Source organism: Notamacropus eugenii, chromosome 3 (assembly GCF_028372415.1).
Source record: "Notamacropus eugenii isolate mMacEug1 chromosome 3, mMacEug1.pri_v2, whole genome shotgun sequence".
Classification (NCBI taxonomy): Eukaryota; Metazoa; Chordata; class Mammalia; order Diprotodontia; family Macropodidae; genus Notamacropus; species Notamacropus eugenii.
This window is the reverse complement of record NC_092874.1, coordinates 329,021,525-329,049,397: the sequence shown is the minus strand read 5'-3', so window position 1 is coordinate 329,049,397 and position 27,873 is coordinate 329,021,525. Positions and strand designations below refer to the sequence as shown.

The 27,873-nt window shown below is 38.5% G+C and overlaps 2 protein-coding genes across 6 annotated transcripts in view; one reads left to right on the top strand and one right to left on the bottom strand.

The window, feature by feature from the left end:
• AOPEP (aminopeptidase O (putative)) overlaps positions 1 to 23,786 on the top strand; it is a 553,954-nt gene extending 530,168 nt beyond the window's left edge. Inside the window, exon 17 of the mRNA XM_072596916.1 lies at positions 16,298 to 23,786. The gene's annotated coding sequence lies outside the window, so the exon portion shown is untranslated. The remainder of the gene's footprint in view (positions 1 to 16,297) is intronic.
• A 103-nt stretch (positions 23,787 to 23,889) lies between these two features.
• The window catches only part of FANCC (FA complementation group C), a 237,019-nt gene continuing 233,035 nt past the window's right edge, over positions 23,890 to 27,873 (bottom strand). For all 5 annotated transcript variants that reach the window (XM_072596922.1, XM_072596928.1, XM_072596925.1 and 2 more), the window contains one exon: positions 23,890 to 24,142. In XM_072596922.1, coding sequence (XP_072453023.1) covers positions 23,981 to 24,142 — 162 coding nt within the window. In that variant the 3' untranslated portion in view covers positions 23,890 to 23,980. The remainder of the gene's footprint in view (positions 24,143 to 27,873) is intronic.

Below are 27,873 nucleotides of genomic sequence, written 5' to 3'. Positions count from 1 at the left end.
CATATTCCTATATTTTATTTATATTTCTTCCTATTTCTGTGTTTTCAACTCTTCTTTCCTGCTATATTTTTAGCTGTCCATTCTGAAGGTTGGTTTTTTTGTTTTTTTGTTTTTTTTGGTGGGGTGGTGGGAGTGGTTAGAAAATACTGGTCCAGAGTAACCTTTTTTTTTTTTTTAAGGTTCCATAAGTTAATTGAAAAAAAACTAGTGCTGTAGCTAAGACTTTTCATCTTTAACTGGAGTACCTAATTCAGTTGAGTAGCAAACAGAATTAAGCAGTGTTTATGGAACTGGTTTTAACTTTGCTTCCTGAAGTTGAAAAATACAATTGTATTTGCCATTCACATGTTATCACCCTGTTCCTCAGAATTCATGGCCTGTGCTATGAATATGAAACAGGAGAAACTTTTAGGCAAGAGAAAAAGGAAACTTCAGTAGTCCTTGACTTTACTAAGCCATCATGTGCACATTCTTGGGTTGGCTGCTCTCCCACATGCTTGGAAGGAAGCAGCAGTGGTACTTAGTCCCCCACACTTTCTTCTGGCTGCCTCAAATTCGTTTGCCACTGACCTCCCAATTAATCATCATAGAAGAACTCATTGCTTGAGCCAACCTGAAATGAAGAGATAGCAGTGAGTTCTAGAGGAGACAGCTCCTGTCTACACCCACACACTACTTAAAACTTATTCACTTGTTTCTTATTTCAATTCTTGGAACGAGAAATATGCCAGAGAAATGTGAGATGCGGCTGGGAACAAGGGTGTACAGAGAGCTGCAGCATGAGGAAAAGATGAAGAAGGCTAGTACTGTAGACTTGAACTGCCCCCAGTGTCCATCTCCCGGAAATCCTTTCCTTCCTGCATCCTGGCGTGACCCGCAATCCCCACTCAGGCTTTGTTTGGGATCCAGTAAAGGAAAGAGTAATGCTGGAATGACTCACAGAAAGAAAAGGGCAGGAAATGGGTGGGATCAGTGAAGGAACTGAGGAGTTCCTCTGTTCTCTCCTTTGACCTCTATTTTAAGGATTAAAGGATTTAAGGCATTTGTTTTTATAGGCATTTCATGTTAACACATGGGGATAACAAAATCAAAATACCCATTTACTTCCTTGTTTTCAATGTAGAAATATACTAGCAAACAAATGTAAGAGTTAATTATAATCTACTTTAAATAAAATTAAATCTTACCTTTAAAAAAAACCTAGAAAAATAGAGATTTCAAATGTACATATATAACAGAGAACCAGCCTATTGAGCTCAGCTTGCTTAAAATGCTATGCTAGTGCAGTCTTCCATAGATTTTAGAGCACATGGAAGCATTATGGAATAACATCTGTTCTGATAACCAGTGGTGATGAGGAGCCTCCTTGCCTATGGAGCCAGAACTGGAATGTATTCAGAATGCCTTAGGCACCCTGAGCCTGGCCCTTTGGACCTTCCTACATGACATTCAGGTGGGAGAAAATGCTCTCAGGACAAGTCACATGCTTTCCCTATCCAAGAAGACGATGTGGCCTAGAAATATGCATCTTTGCATTTATTTTCCTGTGTCTCAGTAAAAGAACTAGAGGTGATTTCAACTTTTTGAGCTTCAAAATATCAGACCAAGCCCCCAGGAAATATGGTAGTGGGATCCATGACATGTTTTACAGCCAACTGCTTCAGCATTAGACCCTAAAGAACAAGGAGCTACCTTCTGAGCCTAGTCCAGCAGCCCAGCAGTGGCTGAGACAGGACTCATCCAGTGGCCATGCCTCACTTCAACATCAGCTTGGGAAGACCAATGCTACGTAAAAACCAACCCTGATGGTTTTACATATGAGAACTGCAAAAAAAAAAAAAAAATTTGTAACAAATGTCTCTGATAAGGCCTCATTTCCCAATTATATAGAGAACTGAGTCAAATTTATAATAATACAAGTAATTCCCCAGTAGATAAATGGTCAAAAGATATGAACAGGTAGTTTTCAGAAACTGTCTATAGTGTTAAGAAAAAATATGCTAAATCACGATTAATTAGAGAAATGTAAATTAAGACAACTCTGAGAAACCTTTCAGATTTTTGAAGAATAAATAATATCTTTACATAGCCTGTTTATAAATGTGGTTAAAAAGAATGTTATCTAATATTTTTATAAGGTAAATATATAAAAATGAAATTTACAGATGATTTCCCTAAAGAATATAGATGAAGAAATTATAAAATTGTAGTCAACAGAATACTATACATGTATAGTTCTTGGGGTGTGTGCTGCAGTGTCTTTCAGGTAAATTCAGAGACAATCCCACCCTTCTCTGCCATAGGCTTGTCTTTTTGTTAATTCTATTAGAGTTCAAAGGCACTCTCGTGATACCTGCTAGAATAACTTTTGAAATTAGTTCTGAAATAACCTCAGAAATTAGCAGAATTGGAGACATTCTTTCTCTAATCATTTTTGCTCCCACCCTGGAGTAAAATTCAAAGAATCTCTTCTCCCGTGGGATAGCTTCTCCTCTCTCAAGCTTGAAATTAAAACTTGTAGAATTAAATAAAAACCCTGAGAGTGGACAATTTAATAGCGGATAAAAAACAAAGATAAACATTCAAACACCTGTCCAGGTGGTTTGGATTGGGGTGGGGGAGTGAGGGAGAGGAGGAATGGTGCTGAAGAAACATAATATGATTTAAACTCTGAGGAAGGCAGGGTGAAAAAGGAGTTATTGATTGAACTTCACTCTTACCAGTCATCACAAGCACTGGTTCTCCTGGTCTCAGCTGTCATAGTCATGACTGCCATCTCCTGTCTTCTGTTCATTTCTTGTTCTCACTTCTCCTCCTCTCCTGCCTAGTTCCTGGAAGCTTAGATAGAAATCCCTTCCTCAAAGCTGTTGGAACTGCAAAACAAACTGAGCTCTCCTGAATGCCTGTGCATAGACTAGCACAAGGGTTCTCAGTCACCAGAATCGGGTTCTCTGAAAGCTCTCTCATCCTGGGTCTTACCAACCCAGGGTCTTTATTACTCCCCACAGGTAAAATTTTGTAGTCTCCGTGAAAAGCCCATACGGCATGCCAGACATCTGCAAATGTATATTGTCACAGTCAGTTAGTGTAACAGAGTATGATAATCCCACCACAGTATCACATATTCCACGTTAATGTTTCATGCATTAAATATAGCACAATACAAGAACATCTGACAAACGACTTCAATAACAAAATGTCTAAAATATGTGCGGGACATATTAAATTCATACAGTATAATAGTCTATGTATATCCATAGCACACAAGCAAATCATAAGCAGTGAGAGAAAATACTTCTAATAATAGCAATATTGATTGACAGTACATGAACATTTTGAGTGTATATAAAAATAAGAAAAACATGCATATCAAAACAGATGTAGTTACAGTACATGCAGGACAAGGTGCAATAATAACAAGATACATGTATATGTATGTGTATATATACATATACACATACACATACATACATATATACATCTGTGTGTGTGTGTATTTTTCCAGCAGCATCACAAGTTAACTTGCTCACAGGTCAGATTATTCAAGATTTTTTTTTTTATATAAGCTGTTGACCTCTGTGCATCTGTACCTGAACCGGTTTATGGGATAGACTGAGAAGAATTATTGTCCCATATTACTTGAGGGACTTTGTTCACTAGAAGCATTGAACATTTTATTTGAACTAATAAGCATTTCTTTCCTTCTCCTTCATCCCTCCCCAGTTGAAGAAGAAAAAGAAAAGCCTTGTGAAAAACATGAACAAACAAAACATATTCTCCATTACCATGTATAAAAATGTGTGTCTCATTCTGCACTTTGAGTCCATTCCTGTCGTTTCAGGAGATGGGTAGCGTGCCTCATCCTCTGGATGATGTTCCTCTGGAATCATGGTTGGTCAGTGCATTGATCAGAGTTCCTAAGTCTTTCAAAGTTTTTACACTGTTGTCATTGTATATACATGGTTCTCCTGGTTCAGCTCACTTCATCCTGTAACAGTGGATACGTCTTCCTAGTTTTTTTCTGAAACTGTCTCTTTGACAATTTCTCATGGCACAGTAGAATTCCATTATATTTTACATACCAAATTAAGCTATTACCCAGTGCCTGGGCAACTGCTTAGTTTCCAGTTCTTTGCCACTATGAAAAGAGCAAGGATAAATATTTTTCTACATATGGTTTTTTTTTTTTAATCTTTTGGGGGTATTGTTTAGAAATGACTGGACCAATTCATAGTCCTACCTATAGGGCTAGTTTCATATATGTGTATATATATATATATATATTTAATTTTCCCAGCCTGATGGGTATAGCCTTAGAGTTACTTTAATTTTCAACCTTAATTATTTGGAGATTTTTATGAGGATATTGAATATCAACATTTTTAACTTCTATAGATTGTTTCTGTACCCCAGGGGACTCTCTAGCTGAGATTTTATGCAGAAAATGTGTTGTCTCTGGGTTCAGCCCTTAGTTGCTGCCTTCATCTAAAGTGAAGTCCCTTTCAGTCCTAGGCAAGGACCTTTTATCTAGTTTAGTCTTTCTACCAGTTTCTTCTCCTCAGAGTCTGCTTAGCTAACTGTCCATCATTTCTTCTATTCATCAAACTCTCCTCTGTGCGAGAAACAGATTAACTGTCTTCCTAGGGACCCCATCATTCTCTCATCATTTTATAAACTGACAAGTTGCACAGTCTCCCAACAACTTGATATGAATTAGCTTTTCAGCAATCAGCTAGCTTCTTTGTTTCTTAAACGTGAAAGTGTCTCTATAAAACTCATCATCTTGTTGCATTATTGTTAATGAACTTAAGCATCATGCTACACTTTTTTCCTATCTCAGTTCTTTTGAACTGAAGTTATAACTATTTATAAGACTTTCTTCAAGCTCTCTCTTAGCTGAGATGTACTAGATTTGAATACTTGTATCTTCTCCATCTTATATGTAAAGGTAGGAATGCCTTTCACCTAAATTTCAGCAAGTGTGGTGTAAGTCAGATCTCCTCCTAGTGTGAGATTGAAATGCTCGGACCTCCTTGTGGATGGTAACGTTGTTTTTCACCTCTTGATTCTTGCCAAACCTTTGAATAACTTGCTCTCAAGGTGAGTACTTTGGTCAGAATGGATCCTTACAGGGACTCCAGAAATAGACTAAGAAATTATTTACCCACATCTCTTTAGCAACAGTGAAAGTATTTTGGTTCTAGGTAAATATATATTTTAAAGTTTATTTATTATTGGTTTTCAACATTCACTTTTATAAAATTTTGAGTTCTAAAATTTCCACCCTCACCAAGATGGTGTGCAATATGATTTAGGTTATACATCTACAATCCTGTTAAACATTTCTGTATCAATTATGTTGTGAAAGAAGAATCAGAACAGAAGGGAAAAGTCACGAGAAAGAAAAACAAACAAAAAAGAGAAAATAGTATGCTTTTGATCTACATCCAACCTCCATAGTTCTTTCTCTGGATGTGGATGGCCACATCATGAGTCTTTTGAAATTGCCTTAGATCATTGCATTGATGAGAAGAGCTAAGTCTAACAAAGCTGGTCATCATATATTGTTGTTTTGCTGTGTACAATGTTCTCCTGATTCTGCTCACTTCTGTCAGCATCAGTTCATGAAAGTCTTTTAGGTTTTTCTGAAATCTGCCTACTCACCATTTCTTATGGAACAATGTATTCCATTACAGTCATATACCACAACTTGTTCAACCATTCCCCAGTTGATGGGCATCCCCTCAGTTTCCAATTCTTGGCCACCACAAAAAGGGTTGCTATAAATATTTTTGCACATATGAATCCTTTCCCCTTTTATGTGATCTCTTTAGGATATACTAGTTGAATATTTTTTGTGCATTCTTAAAAAAAAGTTGGTCTCCACTATGGCATGTCTTATACTTTTACTATCTTTTTTCCTCAGAGATAAAGTCACAGGCAAGTTCTAATGGTTTCCTTGTACACACATTTTCAACATATTAAACATGAGTTGATAACATTTTTCTTTGGACATATCGAACATAAAGCTCATACTTAATGATTTCTGCCACCTTAGACTAATAAAATGTGGTTCTTAGTAGCTCTCGGGTTCTCTTTGGACCCATAAGTCTAGAGTCATGATATGGTACTTTTATGGCCATAGAGCAATATGCAGTGGCAACACCAACTGCTTTCTGGTTCCATGTATGGGATTAGTTGGTGTCCACTCTGGTCATCTGATGCATAATCTCAACTTCTGCTATTATCTCAACAATAAGCTATCATCTAGAGAATGGAACTTGAGTCCTTTAGCTTTACTTCCTCATTTTGGTGATTGTTATTGTTTTTATTTTACTTATATTACTTCTTCTTCATTGGCCATCCACTATTCCCATTAGGGAGCCATAAACCACTGAGGCAAAAAAAAGTTGGTTTAATGAAAGAAATTTTAGATGCACTGCTAGCATGCTGGCCCATGGAAGTCCCAAATTCTTAGCTGTTCTTCTTTAGGTTTGTGCCCCAACACCCTGAGCATCACTGATAAACTTCATTCATTCCTTAGGCATCAATAACATTTTAGAGTCATGTGGCCTATAGGATAGAGAATCTGTGTTCCCATTAGTCTTCACCTGTCTCTGGCAAACAACATCTAATTCAGCACTTGCCAAGACTGTCAGACTATTGATATCCATCCACATATGAAATTTGGCTGCTTACGTATCATCTTTGAACTATTCAATGTCAGCCCACTTCAAAGCCAAGAACTTCAGTATATGAACAAGATCACAGTGTCAGCTGGCAAATACAATGGGTTTCTGCTGACTATCACTCTCTTGGCTCAAGACTTCTCCCAAACCTTCCTAACTAGTCTAAGTATGCAGTATAAAAGGCTTTCCGAGATACGTGTGAGGCAACTGATCAAGTCTTTGAAAGCTTGTTTGCGTTTTTCTGTCCAACAATATCCAAATGGCTTCATAAGGTTTAGAGCAATTTTCCTTTCTTGCCCTTCTCCTCCTGGTTTGTTGTAATGCTATATTCATGCATGAAATCATCCAGTGGTTTAGATCATGGCATATTCTTACCAAGTTTGTGATTGTGGCTTCCAGATCTCAGAAAAGTTCTTACCTCTTTTGGGTTCTTTGAATGTGGCCAGTTAAGAAGTTCATCTCTCTTTTTTGTGTTGATGCTTACATCTTGTTGAATTATATAACACTTGACAGGGGCTCTTCAAAACTGGCATTAGTCAATTGACAGCTTAAACCAGTGTTCTTTAGTCAAACACTTTCATCAGTTCCTTCCTATGTTCTTCCACTATCATTTCAAATTAATTTTATTTTAAAATTCTCAATCTAAGCACCAAATAATATTTCCACATACAGATTAGAACACAAAAGGTTTATAGAAGAAACTGTGAATTTCTTTTTCATACCATTTCTTTTATGTAAGTACATAATACATCCCACACATTATTTTCAAAACTACCCTGCTTGTGTGTTTCCCTTTGAACTTCCTTCTGTGCATGAAAAAAAATATATGTCCCTTTCTTTGTAAGTTACTATTGCTCAGTCTCTTCTCCCTAACTCTGCCACCTCCCCAATGAAAAGGAAAAAAAAAAACTCAGAGTAAGAAAAACCTTTTAGAACAAAAGCATAGCCAATCAAAGCAAATTCCAAAAAATATATAGGTTTCTGCACCCTGTGTCCGTCACCACTCTGTCAGGGGATGAGTATCATGTCTCAAAATTCCTCTGGAAAGATGACATAGTTGGTCATTGTACTGATCAAAACTGTTGTCTTTCAAAATGTTTATTTTTAAAATGTTCTATGATTTGTAATATTGTTTGTGTTCACTTCTCTTTGTATCAGTTATTTCCTATGATCCTCTAAAATAATTTCTTTCATCATTTCTTAAAACACTAATATTACATGGATATACATTTACCATGATTCCACAATTTCATCCTTTTTTCTTTTCCATCCTTGACAGCCCTTATCCCAATTTGTTTCTCTCTTGAATTTGATGTATTTCTACACTAAAATATCTGTGTGTGTTGATTTGTTGTTTGTCTATCAGATAAAAGTGAGCTTCTTCCTATTCATCTCAAATATGAAAAATAGCACATTCCACTCTTTCCTTTCCACTCTAATGTATTTCTCCTTTTACCCTCCCTTATCTTTTTCCTTCTTCAAACACTCAGAACAGAACCCAACCCCAGGTCCTTTATTTTTTTTTTTTTTAAGTTTAACTGAAGATACTGATATTCTGAAAGGAGTTTTTCCTCCATTAGAGTATTAGGACTACATTATCATACAGGTCCTATCAATTCCTCAAATAAATTTACCTTTGTAAGTTTCTCTTGACTCTTGTGTTTGTCTCTAAATTCTTATCTGGCTCTGGTATTTTCATTAAGAATTCTTGAAAATGCTCTGTTTCATTAAGAATTCATCTTTTCCCCTCTGGAATTATACATTTATTCACTTGCCATCCAAGCCTATAGGGTCTGCTTTTTGGTGTATTGTATTTCTAGATATGAAACTGCAAGATCTTGTGAGATCTTGATCGTTGTTGCTACTTGAATTCCTTCCTGGATACTTGAAATATCTTATTTACTTATTCATCTAGTCATTCATTTGATAAAATAGCTCTGGATTTTACCTTTGATATTCCTGGAACTTTTCTGTTTGGGGAACTTATCATGAACTGATAGTGGATTCTTTCCCTGTAGTTCTCAGAGATTTGGGAATTTTTCATTTATAACTTCTTGAAATAAAGTGTCCAGGCTTTCTTCAGAGAATCCAGCAATTCTTAAATTATCTCTTCTTGAGGAGTTTTTTTAAGCTTATATATTATTTTTAAAATTAAATTTTATTAATAAGAAAAAAATTAGCCCTCTCTCTCATGCCATTCACCCTTCATTGAAAAAGAAAAAGAAAACCTGTTACAAACATGAATAATCAGGCAAAACACGTTTTTGCATTTGCCATGTCAAAAAAAAAAATCCCATTTTGTACTCTCTTTCACCCCTCTACCAGGAAGTAGGTAGCATTAGTCCTCTGGAAAATTGGTTGGCCAGAGTTCCTAAGTCTTTCAAAGTTGTTTGATTTTACAGTATTTTGCCTTTACAGTTTCTCTATAAATTGATCTGGTTCACTTCACTCCTTATCAATTTATACAAGTCTTACTAAGTGCCTCTGGAAATTCATTTTTTACAGCATGATAGTATTCCATCACATTTCTGTTGTACCTTGTTCAGTCATTCCTTGATTAGTAGTTTCTAATTCTGTTTCGAATTCTTTGCCACTCCAAAAAGAGCTAGAGTGTGTTTTGCTTTCCCTCTCTTAATCTTCCCTCTTCCTAATCCCTGCATCCTTTCTCCCTTTTCCCTCTTATTTTCCTATTAAGTGAAATATATCCCTAAGGCCAACTTTGTGCCTTGACCAGTTTAGATGAGTGTGGTTCAAGTGTCAGCTACTTCCCCCACCCCTTCCTCCTTTTTCGTATAGATTTCTACTTGCACTCCCTGATTATATGAGATAATTTCCCCTATCCTTCCTCTCCCTTTCTCTTCCCTACCCAATGAATTTCCTCTTTGCATACTTATTTTAAGATCATCAAAACATAACAGAACATAACTGGTGTTCTGTCTGATTAGACTCCTCCTATGATCCCGATGATAACAGGGTTCAGAGGGGATATGTATTGTATCATCTCCCCATTTTAGAATGTAAGCAGTTTGTCCTTCTGTAATTCCTTATGATTGTCAATTCATGTTTACCTTTTTATGTTTCTTTTCAATCCTGTGTTTACATTTCAGAGTTTCTACACAGCTCTGGTCTTTTTATCGGGAATGCTTGGAAGTCTATTTCATTGAAGACCCATTCAACCCTACTCACACTCCCACCCATATGATTGATTATGCTGTTTTACTGAATGAGTGATTCATTGTTGCAAACTCACATCATTTGTCTTCTAGGAAACTGTATTCTAAGCTTTCTTCTTTATTGTGGTGACTTATTTGTGTGTGGTCCCTAATGTGGCATCTTATTACTTGAATTCTTTCTTTCTGCCTGCTTACAATATCTTTTCCTTTTAAAAATATTTTAATTGTTTTAGTCAGACAAAATTCACCTTCTCACTCTCCCCTCTTCCCCAATTGAGAATATTTTAAAAAAGAAAACAACCATTATAAACATGTATAGTAAATCAGATTTCTCCATTGGCCATGTCAGTAAAAAATAATCTCATTCTATATTCTGAGTCTATAACCTCTGTCAGGAGTTGGGTAGCATGTTTCATTATTAGTCCTTTAGAATTGTGGTTGGTCGTTATGCTGATAAGAGTTCACCACAACTGGATGTTGAGTGGATTTGTTAAGCTAAGAATGTCCAAAACTGAACTCATTATCTTTCCCCCTAAACATTCCCACCCTACAAACTTCCTTATTACTTCAGTAATAGAGGGTAACACTATCCTCCCAGGCCCTACACTGGCAACCTTATCTCACAACCACAATATCCAATCTGTTGCCAAGGCCTGTCAATTTTACCTTGCAACATTTCTTGAATATGGTCCTTTGTCTCCTCTGAAACTTCTTATACCCTGATACATGCCCTGGATTATTGCTTAGTGCCTCTTGGTGGGTCTGATTGCCTCAAATCTCTCTCCAATCCAGTCCATCCTCCATTCAGCCACCAAAGTCATGTCACCCCACCTCCTCCTCAATGAGCTTCAATAGCTCCCTATTACCTCTAGGATCAGGTACAAAATCCTTTCTTTGACCTTCAAAGCCCTTCATCACCTGGTCTCTTCTGACCTTTCCAATCTCCTTACATCTTCCCACTCAGATCTGTTGACGCTGGCCTTCTTAATGTTCCACAAACAAGACTCATCTCTTGGCTTAAGCATTTTCTTCGGCTGTCTCCCATGTCTGGAATGCTTTTCCTCCTCATCTCCTCCCATTTACTTTCCAGACCTCCTTTAAGTTCCAACTAAAATCCCATCTTCTATAAGTCTTTTCCAATCCCTTAACACGAGTACCTTTACTTCTTATAATTATTTCCTATTTATCTTGTTTGTAGCTTATTTGTACATACTTGTTTGCTTGTGGTCTCCCCTATTAGATTGTGAACTCAAGGGCAGGAACTGTCTTCTTTGCTTTGGTGCAGTGGACCTGAGTTCAAATGTCACCTCAGACACTTGACACTCACTAGCTGTGTGACCTTGGGCAAGTCACTTAACCCCAATTGCATCATCCTGGGTCATCTCCAGTCATCCTGATGAATATCTAGTCACTGGATTCAGATGGCTCTTCCTCCCTCCCTTATGATGACATGGTCTTCTTCAGCAATGAAGGACGAACACACACACACTCCCAATGCTTAGCACAGTGCCTGGGATAGAGGAGCTACTTAATAAATGTTTTCTGACAATAGTATTCCACCACATTTATTGTATCATAACTTGTTTAACTATTCCTCAATATATGGGCACCCCTTCAGATTCTCATTCTTTGCCACCTCAAAAAGAGCTACAATTGTTTTCCTACATAGTTTGTTTTGTTCAGGATTGATTCCTCCTACCTCCTGCCATCACCTACCCACTTTCTAATTCCTCTTCCTCTTCCCCCCCCCCCTTTTTTTATTTAGCTTTTAACATTCATTTTCACAGAATTTTGGGCTCCAAATTTCCTCCCCCCTTGTCCCCTCTCCCCACCCCACAACACCAAGCATTCCAATTGCCCCCCTCATCAATCTGCTCTCTCCTCCATCATTCCTCTCTGCCTTTGTCTCCATCCTCTCCTCTGTCCTGTTGGGCCAAATAACTTTCTATACCCCTTTACCTGTATTTCTTATTTCCTAGCGGCAAGAACAGTACTCGACAGTTGTTCCTAAAACTTTGAGTTCCAACTTCTTTTCCTCCCTCCCTCCCCACCCCCTCCCTTTGGAGGGCAAGCAATTCAATATAGGCCACATCTGTATAGTTTTGCAAATGACTTCCATAATAGTTGTGTTGTATAAGAGTAGCTATATTTCCCTCCATCCTATCCTGCCCCCAATTACTTCTATTCTCTCTTTTGAACCTGTCCCTCCCCGTGAATGTCAACCTCAAATTGTACCCTCCTCCCCATGCCCTCCCTTTCATCGTCCCCCCCACCCTGTTTATCCCCTTATCCCCCACTTTCCTGTATTGTAAGATAGGTTTTCATACCAAAATGAGTGTGCATTTTATTCCTTCCTTTAGTGGAATGTGATGAGAGTAAACTTCATGTTTTTCCCTCACCTCCCCTCTTTTCCCCCAAACTAAAAAAGTCTTTTGCTTGCCTCTTTTATGAGATAATTTGCCCCATTCCATTTCTCCCTTTCTCCTCCCATATATTTCTCTCTCACTGCTTGATTTCATTTTTTTTTTAAGATATGATCCCATCCTATTCAATTCACTCTGCACATTGTCTCTATGTGTGTATGCATGTGCATGTGTGTGTGTGTAATCCCACCCAGTACCCAGATACTGAATAGTTTCAAGAGTTACAAATATTGTCTTTCCATGTAGGAATGTAAACAGTTCAATTTTTATAAGTCCCTTATGACTTCTCTTTGCTGTTTACCTTTTCATGCTTCTCTTCATTCTTGTGTTTGAAAGTCAAATTTTCTTTTTAGCTCTGGTCTTTTCATCAAGAATGCTTGAAAGTCCTCTATTTCATTGAAAGACCAATTTTTCCCCTGAAGTATTATACTCAGTTTTGCTGGGTAGGTGATTCTTGGTTTTAGTCCTAGTTCCTTTGACTTCTGGAATATCCTATTCCATGCCCTTCGATCCCTTAATATAGAAGCTGCTAGATCTTGTGTTATCCTGATTGTATTTCCACAATACTTCAATTGTTTCTTTCTAGCTGCTTGCAATATTTTCTCCTTGACCTGGGAACTCTGGAATTTGGCCACAATATTCCTAGGAGTTTCTCTTTTTGGATCTTTTTCAGGTGGTGATAGGTGGATTCTTTCAATATTTATTTTGCCCTCTGGTTCTAGAATATTAGGGCAGTTTTCCTTGATAATTTCATGAAAGATGATGTCTAGGCCCTTTTTTTGATCATGGCTTTCAGGTAGGCCCATAATTTTTAAATTGTCTCTCCTGGATCTATTTTCCAGGTCAGTTGTTTCTCCAATGAGATATTTCACATTATTTTCCATTTTGTCATTCTTTTGGTTTTGTTTTGTGATTTCTTGGTTTCTCATAAAGTCATTAGCCTCCATCTGTTCCATTCTAATTTTGAAAGAACTATTTTCTTCAGTGAGCTTTTGAATCTCCTTTTCCATTTGGCTAATTCTGCTTTTGAAAGCATTCTTCTCCTCATTGGCTTCTTGAACCTCCTTTGCCAATTGAGTTAGCCTATTTTTCAGGGTGTTATTTTCTTCAGCATTTTTTTGGGTCTCCTTTAGCAGGGTGCTGATCTGTTGTTCATACTTTGCTTGCATGTCTTTGATTGCTCTTTCCAGTTTTTCCTCCAGTCCTCTAACATAATTTTCAAAATTTTCTGAGCCCTTTTTGAGCTTTTCCATGGTCTGAGCCCATTGAGTGGGCTGGGATGCAGAAGCCCTGACTTCCGTGTCTTTCCCTGATAGGGAGCACCACTCTTCCTCATCAGAAAGGATGGGAGGAGAAACCTGTTCACCAAGAAAGTAACCCTCTATAGTCTTGGTTTTTTTTCCCTTTTCTGGGCATTTTCCCAGCCAGTGACTTGACCTCTGAATATTCTCCTCACACCCACCTCGCCTCTGGATCCTCCCAGCCAGCGCTTGGGGTCTAAGACTCAAATGCTGCTTCCCAGCCTCAGGGCTTTGGGCGGGTGCAGGGCTGCTATTCAGTGTGAGATCAAGTTCAGCTGCCCGGGTAGGGGCAGGGCCGCCTCACGTGCTCAGTTCCCTCAGGGCATTTATGCAGAGACCTTCAACAATGGATCTGGGCTCCTGCCTGCTTGGGGAGCCCTGGTCTGCTCCCACCTCCGCTGCTGCCTCCCGAGGGGGCCTGAGTTATGGGGGCACCCCACTCCCCTCTCGACCCACCAAAGAGAGCCTCTCACCGACCCTTGTCACCTGTGGGTGGAGGGACCCGTGCGGCTGCTGGAGATTCTGTCCCTGAAGCCTGCTTGGATCTGATCCTCTCGGTGCTGGGCGGTCAATGCAGGGCTGGGCTCAGCTCTGCATCTGCAGCGCCAAGAACCTTTTGCAAGAGGTTTTCAGGCTCTCTGGAACAGAAATCATGTCCGCTCCGCTGTTCTGTGGCTTCTCCTGCTCCCGAATTTATTGGCAGCTCTTTTCTACAGATATTTCATGGGCTGTGGGTTCAGAGCCAGCGTATTTGTGTGTTTCTACTCCACCATCTTAGCTCTGCCCCCCTCTTCCCCTTTTTCCTGTTGAGTGAAACATTTCTAAAACCAACACGTGTATGTGTATTCTTTTGAGCAGTTCAGATGACAGGGAGGTTCATATGTCAGCTTCTCCTTCCCATACCCTTCTCAATAGTATAGATGTCTACTTATGGACCTTCATTATGTGAGATAATTTCCCCTAACTTCCTCTTTCCTTTTCTCCCCCTCCCCCATATTCCTCTTGCCCTCTCTTTCCATTCTTTTCTTAAGATCAAGCCATAACAGAAGCACTCCCAAGCTTTGTCAAGATACACTTCCTCTGTGAGCCTTGATGATGACAAGGTTCTGTAAGGCCACAGGCGTCATCTCCCTATTTTGGAATGTAAGCAGTTTGTCCTGGCCCTTTATCATTGTCATCCTTGTTACTCCTGTGTTTACATTTCAGAGTTTTTCTACAGCTCTTGTCTTTTATTATGAATGCAGCTTGAAAGTCCTCTTGTTTCATTGAAGGTTCACCTCCTCCCCACCCCCCAAGGAATATTATACTCACTTTTGCTGGGTAATTTATTCATGGCTATAAACTCATCTACTTTGCCTTTTTGGAATACTGTATTGTAAGTTCTTAGCTTTCTTTATAGTGGTGGCTGCTGCTCTTTGGTATTTGAATTCATTCTTTCTGTCTCCTTACAGTATTTTTTTTTAACTTGGAAACTGGATTTTGGCTATGATGTTCCTAGGAATTTTCATTTTGGGGTTTCTTTCAAGAAAAGACTTGCAGATTCTTCTATTTCCACTTTGTCATCTGGTTCTAAGAGATCTGAGCAGTTTCCTTTGAAATAAGATGTTTTGGTTCATTTTTTGGTCATAGTGTTCAGATTCAGAAAGACCTGTGCAAGTGGTTGAGGTTGGGACTGGGCATAAAACAACAGCTAAAGACCTGGAAGATATTGGAGGTAGATTGTATCATTTGATGTAAAGTATTCAGGGATCCACTTTTAAACTTTTGCAGTCTCTGAGGACAGAAGAAAGGGAAATCACTTATCAGAAGTGCTTGCAAAAACTGAGATGAGTGCTGCTGGTCTGGGCTAAATGCTGACATAGCGTCCTATAAGTTAAGCAAGTATTATTCAATGTGGAACTGCCTTCTAAATGTATGATACAAGTTGGATTGCATGATATTTGAGACTGTTAGAACAAGGAATGATACAGTTCAAGAGAAGATACAGAATGACCCAGCTGGGCAAAGGACTTCAAGGATGGCTTAAGCTAAAGGATAATTTCACAAATATTATAACCATAAAAATAAACATTTGATTTGTGGACAGTTGCTGGGAAAACTAAAGGTCTTTGGAGAACGGGGTACCCTGGTCAGTACAGCTTGGGAGAACTCAATTTTAACTTTCAGTATATCTTCTCATGTCTGGGCCACAAAAGCAAAGCAAGAGGTTTCACTGATGGCACAGATTTGAAGGCAGAAAGCTGTGAAGCACAACTGCAGAAAGATAGGACCATCGGAAAACAAAGGGCCAAAGCAAGACAAGTTACAACAGTTTGAATCTCATTGCATGAGGAGCATGTGTGCTATGACAGAGGAGTAACCTGTTGAATCTACGTTGCAAACTCCTGACCATTCCAAAGGATATTTTACCTATAGTGCTGGTATACCAGAATGGGAAGATAGAAATGTGCACGAACTAACATTCTAAAAAAATCAAACTAAAATGTATCATTATAGCACATCAAGAGGACAAGATACTCTAAACTGTCTTTTCCTGAGTTGGATTTAAACAGTAGATACTTCTTCTGCCTGGCAGATTTGGCTAGTTTTAAGTATATGTACCAAGACATTTCAGGGTACCCACCACTTTTCAGTGGATGATGGAGAAAGGAGTTGTAGACATGAATATCCTGGAAATGCTGGTATACCTATATGACCTCATTGTTTTTTAGGAAAGACAGTGGGACTTCTGGCCAAGACTGCTGACTGAACAGACAAAGACGAACAAGCATGGACATACCAACTCCAACAAAAACCTGAAATTCCCACCAGACTAAATGATTAAGAAATTCAAATTGCCACTTCTTCCACCTCAAAACTACAGCACCCCACCCCCATTTCATACTCCAGCAAGAAGGCCTCTTCAGAAAAGGGAAGGCCTAATGGATGATCACCGATAGCTAATTTGCGTGGATTCAGCAGGTAGGCAGCACGACACAATGGACAGGATCTGAAGTTGGGAAGATCTGGACAGAAATCACTTACAGACTGTATGGGCTAGGGTCTTTATGAGGCCTCGGGATCCTCATCAGTATTATGAGGTTGGATTTGATGACCTCTAAAACTACTTCCAGCTCTTACTCTATGAGCCACATATGATCTCTTGACTCCCCAAATTCTAAGGTCTTTTTAACCTTCAAAAGCTTAAGTGTTGTAACATTTTCCTTTTAGTTTAAAAACTAAGTTGGAATTAGTATTCACTGATAAGGTGGACCTGATAGCAACTGAGATTTCCATGTAAAGAAGACAAATACTAATTAAAGGGAAAAGAATCAAAGTGTTTACTGTTTTGATTAGCTGAAAAAGCCTGGATTTGGCAATAAAGTACAACAAGTTGAAGAGAGAACTTAGGAAATCTTTACATATTTTTTTTCACTAGGATATAGACAGCAGGTTGCTAAGTAGAGAGGGGAAAGGAATAATGATCTCAGGTGGAGGATGGACCCATAAATCTTTCATATTTATAACTTTCAAATTTATACTTGGGAAAATTTGGGTCATGTCTCTGGAATTTTTTCCATTGTAGGGATACTCATGCAGCCTCTGTAACAATGGGTTCCCACTTTCTGTCTTCTGATATACCTAGATCTGATTGCAGCCAATAATATTTTTGAGAAAAACTTGATTTCTAAAGCTAGAAATAAGACAAGCAGTGTGAATGAGCAATAAAAATACCAAAGATTTATAACTACTTTGCTGACTAAAGTTCAAGGAATGTGAGTGCAGATGTCTCCTTTTAAAGTTACAGATGGTGCTTATGGGCTATTTTCCTTTAAAGTATCTCGGAACAGTAACCCTATTTTGGAACAGTCAAGCAAGACGTTTTCCTTTAGGGGCCAACAAAAGCGAGTCTAAAAAGTCCTTTCCCTCTTGTTTTCTTTCCTGCTGTTTCTAGGTCCTAGGGTCCTTATTGTGTATTAGGAGTTCTGGCCCAATGGAATGTCATACATTTCACCGACCATTTTTTGAGCAAAACTCATGTAATTTTCAACTCTTTGAGGACGGCAGACTCTTTCATATACGGGGATGATTAAGATGAATGAAAATTTCGTTCTTGATTAAATTATTCCTTTAACCTAAAACTCAAATACAAAAGCAACTACTGGCATGTCAGGGCTAAGGAAGAGAGTCATTTAAACTTGGATTAGAATGATGGATTATACATCATCCAATCCAAAATAATATGATTTTTGACCCAAGGCATAAGCAGATTTGTGGAACAGCATATTACAACAGTGCTTTATATTCTCTACTTGTTTTCAGATGATTATATCTTTAAAAGGTAGTACCAAGTAATGTAGAGAACCAGCACTGGAATTGCTTGGACAAGTCACTTTAACCCCTTCAATGATCTAGCCTACTCTTAAGTTGTGGAGAAGATGCTGGTCTGAACTGGTAGAGGGAATTTCTTTACTCACAGCAATGAAATTATAGCTCTGCTCCTATCCCTAATTATATCTTTATGATCTGACATATGTCCAATAGCTTGGTGATCAATACATCAAGAAATATATTTTTGAAAAGAAAATCACAAAGACTAAAGTACTGTCAGAGGAAAAGTTTTGTTAAGAGAATCAGCTAGGGAGACTGGGGCAGGGGGGTGAAACTAACGAAAAGCTGTTTTGCTTTCTTCCTTGGAAGGCAAAATAATTTTAGATTCCTGATTCTATGAGGAAGAACATTCCTCACATTTGTTCCCACTGGACAAATTCTTCAAGGTTTTTCCTCCCCCTCTGGGTAACACAGGGACAGCACAGTCTCTTCTGTTTGATTTTTCCTAATGGCTCAAATGCAATGTGAAGGATTGACATCTTTTCATGGTCCCCTTCTTAAACGGAAAATGCAATTTATCACCTGCCTAAATGCCTATATTACTACCAACATGCTTCCCTCACTACATAAGATCTCTTTTCAGAAAATGGGGGCCAGAAACATAAAGTTGCTAATAAACAAAAATGCAGTACAAATAACCAGTGGGACACAGGTCAGGACAAAGTGGTCTCCGCAGAAACTGATGGCTCTCTTGTCCATTTTCCCATCTGCCTCAAGGAATGCTTCCCTAACTTGCAGAGGCCCCTGGTGCTCCACCTCAGGAAGCAGACTGATTATTCTGAAAGCCCACGTAAGATGTCTGGCTGCAGTGAAATCAGACTCATTCAAACCCAGGATTTGCTGAAGTTAGTAGGCAGTCACTGGGATACTTGGGTAATCAGAGCAGGCAAACTTCACTTTTCATAACTCCCCAGAGAAATTTGTGTAGGTTTGAGAGTAGAAGAAAGGGAACAGTAGGTTGTGAGCTAATATCAGAATAAGGGGATAGGGGCTAAGTTTGGTGAAAGATTTATTCTTACATCTTTCCAAAAGGAAAATAAAATATTACTACTTAATAACATGAATTAAATTTTAGCTAAGTGGTCAAATTCATGGCAGATTTTTTTTTAAAATGCTTTTAATCTTCTATGAAAAAAGAACACCAGACCTTAGTTCAATGGGAAACCTAGATTCTAGGTCTAGTAAAGCTTTGAACTAGGAGACAATGCTTAACTTTCCTATGAATTAGTTTACTTATTATAACATGAAATATTTGGGCTTGAATATCTCTACAGTATTTTAGCCATGTTCTGAACTGGAATTTTAAGACAACTAAAGATGTTCAGATTTCTAGGAATTCTGAACCCTGACCTACCCTTGACCTGTCCCTTTTATTGATTTCTATGAATTTCTTGGTCTCAGCTCCTATAGAAGATCCCTTAGACTTAACATGATTCTTTTTTTTCAATTAATAAAAACCTTCTTTCTTTTCCATCCACCTCTCCCCACTCCATCAGAGGAAAAGAGAAAAAGAAAACTTGTTACAACTATGAAGTCAAGCAAAAATAAAATTCTCCTATCTCCAAATGTATGTGTGTGTGTGTATGTATGTGTCACACACATATATCTCAAGGTAGGTAACATGTCTTATTATCATTCCTGTGTTTGGCCATAGTACTGACCAGAGTTCTTAAATCTTTCAAAGTCATTTGTCTTCACAATATTGTATAAATTGCCTGGCTTTTCTTCATTCTATGTCAGTTTATGAGTCTTCACAAGTTTCTCTGAAACTATTTCTTTTGTTATTTCTTATGGTGAGTCAATAAAAATTTAATTAAGTATGCAAGGCATTAAAGTAGTAGGGATACAAATACAAAAAAAAGACAATTCTTGCTCTCAAAGAGATTACAATTTAATGAATTAGATCTGAATAAAATCTTATGGCACCTAATTTTCCAATATATTCAAATATCTTAATTTATTCAGTCCTTCCTAATTAATGGGTACCCCCACCTTGGTTTAAGTTCTTTGACATACTTTTTTGAGATGCATACTTTTTTTTTTTTTTTTGCATATTAGTCAATAAGCATTTGCAAAGTGCCTACTATGTGCCAGGCATTGTGCTAAGCACTAGGGAATACAAAGAAAGGCAAAAGACATCCTCTGCCCTCACAGAGTTCACAATCTAAAGGGGGAGACAAGAAATAATCAATGGAGGGAAGGTACTAGAATTTAGAGAAATTGAAGTTTCCTTTAGATTAGAATGTGGGATTTTAGCTGGGACTTCAGAGTTTTAATTCACAGCTCTACCAATAGTACATTGCTTGTCTGCAGCCCCTAAACCATTTGTCATTTTCTTTTTATTTTTGCTCAACTTTACCAATTTGAGGAGTGAGGTGGAATTTTTGAGTTGCTTTAACTTGTATTATTCTCATTATTAGTGATTTGGAATATTTTTCATATTGTTATTGATAGCCTGAATTTCTTTCTTAGAAAATTGCCCATTCTTATTCTTTAACCATTTATGAAATGGGGAATGATTTTTATTTGTATAAATTTGAACCAGTTCCTTTTATATTTTGGAAATGAGACCCTTATCAGAAAAAACTGCTGCAAAGATTTTGTTTCCCTCAGTTTCTGGGGTTGTGCTGATAAATTTTTTTTAAAGATTCTCTGAAAAAAGGTTCTCTGAACAAAAATGGAAAAAAACATTTTTTGTTTAATCTACATTAACCCTTTCTCCATCACTTAAATATAGACAATCAACAAAACAATAAGTCAACTTTAATTTGGAGCATTTGTCAGTTTCCAAGGTGTAAAAGTTCCCACTCAAAATCTAACAACTGGTTCCCTGAGCTGGTTCAAGCTGACTTCACACACTCGTACTGGTTTTCATTTCTATTTTCCCTTTCAGTTCCCCTCCACATTCCCCACCAGGCACTCTGCTTTAGGACCTCTCTGGAGTTCTCCATCACTGGGAAATCTCATTATGCTGCAAGACTGACCCTGCCTGCTGTCTACACTGCAGAGCAAGGCCATGGGCTCTAGGGCCACTATTTAAGGAGGGGACTCAGAACAGCTTTTCTTCTCATTTCTCAACAACTACTTTGCTTTTGGACTTCTTTGGAGCTTTCCATCATTCCCCAGTGATGGGTAATCCCCACTTTTTGTGTGTTATCTTTCCAGGTTAGATTTTAAGCTCTTTGATGGCAGGGGCTGTGTTTTTACTGACTAATTTTAGCTTCACTGATTTTGTTTTTAAAAAGCCCTTTAATTTCGTGTACAGCTATTTTCTGTTATCTTATCCATCCCCTGTTTAGTTACGAACTATTCCCCTATCCATAGATCTGAAAGGTAATTTCTTTCTTGATCTTCTGATTTTTTTCTGATGTCATCCTTTAGATGGCATTTTTCTATTTAAAGTTCATCTTGCTATACGCTGTACAAGGTTAGTCTGTGTGTAATTTCTGCCAGACTGCTTTGCAGTTTTCCTAGCAGTTTTTGTCAAATAGTGAGTTTTTAAAACTGTAGATGGGATATTTGGGTTTAACAAATACTAGTCTACTAGTTTCATCTGCTTCTGTATATTAGTATGTAATCTGTTCTACTGATTAGCCTCTTTTCAACTGGTACCAGATGTATTGATAATTATTGGTATCTGGTATTATTGCTGCATTCCTTTCATTTTCACTTTTTTCTCATTTTCTTTGAGATTCTTGACATCTTATTCCTCTAGATGAATTTCATTATTGCTTATTTTTCTAGTTCTATTAAGTAATTCTTTGATAATGTGGTATGGCACTAAATAAGTTTAAAAAAAAAATCTTATAGTATTGTCATTTTTATGATGTTGCTTCAGCCTTCCTGTGAACAATTCACTTGTCTTCAATTACTTAAGTCTGTATTTTCTTAAACCTTATTTTGTAGTTGTATTCACACAGTTTCCACATGTATCCGGATAGTATACTCTTAAATATTTCATACTTTCTACAGTTATTTTAAATGGACTTTCTGTTTCTCTCTCTTCCTGTTGGGTGTCATTAGTATTATATAGAAATGCTAATGCTTTATGTGGGTAAGTTTTAGATCCTTCAGTTTTGCTGAAGTTATTGTGTCAATTTTTAGCTTCCTTTCCAAGAGTTCTTTAAGTTAACCATCATATTAACTGCAAAAAGTGATAAATTTCTTTCCATTTTGCTTAGATGTTTAGATTTCCTCTTCTTGTCTTATTGCTAAAGCCAGCATTTCTAGCACTGTACCAGTAGTGTCTACCAGTAGTCAACCAGTAGACATCCTTGTTTTTACCCCTGATTTGGAAAGGCCCCTAGTTTATTCCCATTATATATGATGCTGGCTTTTGGTTCTAGATAGATATTGATTATCACACTAAAGAAAGGTACATTTGCTCCTATTTTTTTAATGTTTTTTTTTTTTAGGTGTTGTATTTTGTCAAAAGACTTTTCTCTATCTATTGATATAATCATGAATTTTACTCATAGGTCTGTTATGTCAATAGTTTTTCAACCTTATATTTCTGGTAGAAATTCAAAATGGTCATAGTGTGTAATCTTTGTGATATGTTGCTATAATCTCTTTGCTGATATTTTATTTAAGGTTTTGTGTGAGTTCCCTGTAGGCAGAAACTGTCTTTTGCCTCTTTTTGTATCCAAGCACTTAGCACAGTGCCTGACACACAGCAAGTGATTAATAAATGTTTATGGGCTGATCAGCTATGCATCAGGATAGGCATCTTTCTTTGTTCTGAATCTCCCTGGTTTAGGTATTAAGACCGGATTTGAATCATGGAAGTAATATGGTAGGACCCCCTTCCTTTCCTAATTTTTTTCAAGCACTATTCTTTTAACCCTTAATTGCCAAGTCTGATATTTTTTCATTCTTTATCTGTCTCAACTTATTTGCTGCATTTGACACAACTGACCGCTACATCATACCGGACACTCGCTCCTTCCTGGCTTTTTGTTGCATTATTCTTTTATAATTCTCCCCTTAGTTGCCTGACCATTCCTTATTGTCCTCTGCTGGCTAGTCATCCACATCATGCCCTTTAACTAAGAGAATCCTCCAGGTTTTTGTCCTAGGCATTCTTCTTTTCTCTCTCTAGTTTTTCTCAGCTCCCGTACACTTATTTCTTTATCACCTCTGTATAAAGGGCTCCCACCTGCATGTGTGTGCATGGTTATTTCTCTCTCCATCCAGTCTCAGACTCTTTCCTGGGCTTCAATACGGGGATATCTCAGAGACACACACCAAACTGACTCATTCTCTTACCCCCAAACCCCCCTAAGTTTTTAACCTTGGCATTATGCTGGATTCTTCACTCCACCTTACCCCACATATCTGGTCAGCTGCCAAATATTATTGCTACTTTTACAACATCTCTTGCATTTAACAATTTGACATCCCTCCCCTCTCACAACAAAAACAAATAAATAAATAAATGAAATTAGTTAAGAAATTGTAACTCTTCCTTTTAGCCTTTAAAGTCCCACCAACCTGGCCCAAAACCTGTCTTTGCAGCCTCGTTTGACCTCTGTGTCATTGCCAGCCTGGACTTTTCTCTGTTCCTCAGGCATATGGTTCCATCTCTATGCCTGTTCTGCCTCGTGGGTCTGTACTCCTTTTCACCTCTGCTTCCTGGAGCCCTGCTCTTCCTTGAGACATAGATGAAGCACCACTTTCTACATGAAGCCCCTCTTGATCTTTTTAACTGCTAGTGTCCTCCCTCCCAAACTACCTTATCTTTAACTATTTTGTGTAGACACACACCCCTCCCCCCCCCATCTTGCTGTCTTCCCCCACTTCTACCCTTGGTAGAATCTGGGCTACATGGGAGAAGGGATAGCATCATTCTTTGGACTTGTATCCACAGCACCTGGCACATAGTAGGTGCTTCATAAATACCTCTTGACTGATTGATTGTCTAGACTCTTAATTGCGTTATGAAGCTTAACTCCTTTTACTAGTACCATAAACATGGAGGAAACACTGTCACACAAGAAATGATGGCAACGGTGATAAGATTATTACAGTGATACACTTTTTGCTTGGTAACAATGTAGCTCTTGAAGCAGGTCTCTTGCCAATTTTCCTGGCCTGAGGCTTTCAATGCCATGACGATTCCATCTGTACAGAGTACGGGTAATGAGATTCAAAAACTCACTGGCGATTTCATCAGTTTGAGTTGTCTGAAATAGAAGCAAAATAGAGAGCCAACTTAAAACATTTCCTGGACAAATCAGCTGTTTTACCTAGTTAAGGCGTTTGTTTCTGGTTCTGAAAAACAGCAATCCATTCTATTAATCCCACAGCAGAAGACTCTGTTCCTTTATTTTGTTTTTAAAATGAGGAAACTAAGTTCTCCCAGGAATATTACAAAGTTAGCAAAATCTTTTCTTAATGATCACCCTCTTCCACAGAAAGCTTTAGCTTTGAAACATCTGAGGCTCACAAAAGGCTACGTACAAATTAGCAATGTTCTAAGAGAAAAGCATTTGATGGAATTTCTGTTGTAAGCACTTGGAATATTTGCAATGGTAAAGCCAGATGAATATGTGGTTGCCTTGCTTTAAAGTTCAAACATAGGCAAGAACGGGAAAATACTGAAAGTAGAAGGGAAAATTCTGCCTATTTCCAAGCAACCTTAAATATGGTATTTTTAGGCTAATGACTCACCTGTGGTCATGTCTTAGGACATGTCCAAGATTTCTAACACGCTAACCATCTGGGAAACAAGAAACACAGAAATGTTTATTCTATGTAATAGAGCCCAGAGGACTAACTAGTTCTGTTTGTGCCTGAAAGCATTTTCCTATGTCAATTAGTGGGGAAAACACACACACAAAACAAAGAAAGAAAATTAGACCTCAGCTGTGGGGCAGATTAGTGGGAGTACATGATTTCCAGACACAAGAATATAACAGGGAGTCCTGGGTTTGAAAAAGACTGATTTCTATATGTGATATTTTGTACAATTACATTCTCAGTTAATCACAGCATCCTCTCCATCACAGTTCTGGGTCTCAGGGCTGCATCTTTCTCTGACCCTTCAACTCCAAGGGTGGCGGCGGCGGTGGCAGCAGCAGCAATGAGGGTGTGGATGGTGGGAAGGAAGACAGTCACTGCTGCTGTTACCACGACCAACTGGCCAAGTCTGGTGCTTCTTCACATGGGGAGAAGAGGGAGTGAAAGTCTGGGATGTGCAGATTCATGTGTGGTTCAGCGGTATACAGAAAGCATGGTCCAATGAAAATAACCCTGGGACCTGGAGTCAGAGGACTTGTGTGCCATCTCATGTCTGCTACTATGTGATCTTAGGCATGTCACTTAGGTTCTCTCAATTTCCTCTGTACAATAAGAAGCTGGCCTCAGTGACCTCTTGGGTTCCTACCAGCTCTACCTGGGATCTTTTTAGCTCTACAGCTATGATCCTTGAGATTGTGTAGTGAACAGTGTCGTAAGAGAAGGCTTCAATAATGTATATTAATGAGGAAAACTGTCTAACTAAATAACATTGTCACATGAGTATGCATACAAGAGACACAGCTAGGAAATTCAGGATTTGGTAGGAATTTTTCATTTGTTGCAACCATCTGACATGGGAAATTTGCTTTCTGCTGACTTCTAGTTTCACATTTCCAATTGCTTATTAGTTTTCCTGTTCACAGGATATCACATAGACATCTTAATCTCAACATGTCTAAAACAGACTTCATTATGTTCCCCCCCCCCAAACCCTCTCTTCTTCCTAACTTCCTTTTTACTGTTAAGGGTACCACCATACTCCCATTCACCAACACTCCTAACCTGGGTGTCATTCTTGACTCCTTGCTTTCACCCCCACTATCTCCCTCATATTCAATTATCACGGCCTGTCAGTTGTGCCTTTGGAACCTCTCACACATATGCCGCCTTCTGTCCGCTGACAATGCCACTACCCCGGTGCAAGACCTCATCACCTCAGACTTGGACTATGGCCAAAGCCTGCTGTTTGGTCTCTGCCACAAGTCCCTCCCCCACTCCTGTCCATCCTCCTCTCAATAAACTCCAGTGACTCCCTATTACTTCCAAGATCAAATATAAAATGCTCTATTTGGCATTCAGAGCCTTTTATAACCTGGCCCTTTCCTATCTTCCTAGATTTTAAACCTTATTCCATTATACTCTGTAACTGGTGACCCGGGCCTCCCTGATCTTCCTCAAACAAGACACTATCTCCCAACTTCAGGTATTTTCACTGCTTCTGTTCACATGCCTAGAATGCTCTCCCTCTTTATTCTCCACTCCTGGCTTCCTTCAAGTCCCAGTTAAAATTATCCCTTCTCCAGGAAGCCTTTCCAAAATTCTAGTGCACTCCCTGTGCTCATTATTTCCTATTTACCCTGGACGTAGTTATTGCTTTTCACTCCCTTAATTAAATTGTGAGCTCCTCGAGTGCAAGAACTATCTTCGCCTTTCCTTGCATCCCCAGCACTTAGCAGAAGACAGAAATGACAGAATAGAAAGAAAGAAGCAAAACGGATTCAGAGACAGAAGGATTGACCAAAATTTAGCCAAAAGAGAAGGATGTGGCGCAAGTAGTCCAGAGAGCCAAGGGATGCAAAGAAGGTGTGAGAGGAGAAAGAGTGAAAAGTCAGAGACATGGAAAATATGGGTTGGAATGAAGACAGGACAATGAGGAATAAAGTTAGGATGAATTAAAAAAGAATAAGGCAAGAATAACAGGATCCTGGATTGACTGAACTGGTGAAGCCATATGGAGGTGGCTGAGAGAGCTGGCAGTGCATACAGAAAAGAGGAAGAACGGAAGCAAGTTGTTTAGGGTTTACCAAATTCTAAAATGTGATGAAGGTTGTACAGAGCATACAAAGGAGCCGGGAAGAGGACACTGTTCACCTGCAAGACCAGAGTATCCTCTGATCTCTCCTCTAAGGGAAGACTGATGGTAGACTTTTCAGGGATCTAACTTAGGAAGGAACAGAGTTCTCTTAGGATGAAGTCGATCCAAAATCGGCCTCTGGATGTTCCACAAGGAGGTTTTGATCCCCTGCTTGCCACCCCTATCACACAAATCATGTCCCTCATGTCCAGTGTGTATGGTGCTACACTTCCACAGCCCCCAAGATTGCATGCTCAATTAAATCCAGAAGCAAGAGCTGGAATGGATCAAAGTAGCACTCAGTCTTGTCAGAATGGCCCTAGATTCCCATTTAAATCATAATAAAAATGCTCTAACATGAAATTCTTGGTTCTCCAGTCTTAGAATACCCAACTCTGGCTGACACAAATACGAATAATACACCTAGCCTTTTTGTAGAGCAACCCAGCTGGTAACCACCTGCTGCTTGGAATGGGCAGCCCCCAGAAAAAAAGATCAGATGATCTTATAGGATGTCACTAGAAAACCTGGTTGTAGGGATTTCATAAATGTTTACCTAGAAATTCCTTTGTCAATTATATTTAGTTGCATTATTCAGGCTACCTCTGTCATGTCAGTTCAGCCACTGTTGCAAAGCCTGATTTCAAATGCTGGTATCAATAAAGTCAGTTTTCAGAACATCTGTATGGATGGCATCCAGAAGGCATGTTCTACTGTGATGAGCAGTAAGATGCCCAGATGGCACCCAGCTGTTTAGGATGCATATCTGTTTTGTTAGTTTCAGAAGCGAAGGCATGAAGAGAAATATTGGCTTTTTATCATTTAATGAACTTCTCTATTATCTTCCGTGAATATATTCTTTCCAATGGACCTGATTTATTAAATTTAATGAGGATACACTGGGATTTTTCCACTGAGTTAGTGCTTTCCATCAGTCTCAGGGTTAGCTTAGCAGCATTAATTTATAACTATAACTGAATTCTGGGAATGAGCTGCTTATTGAAAGTAGCAAACTTCAGAATATAATTAAAGTGTGGGATT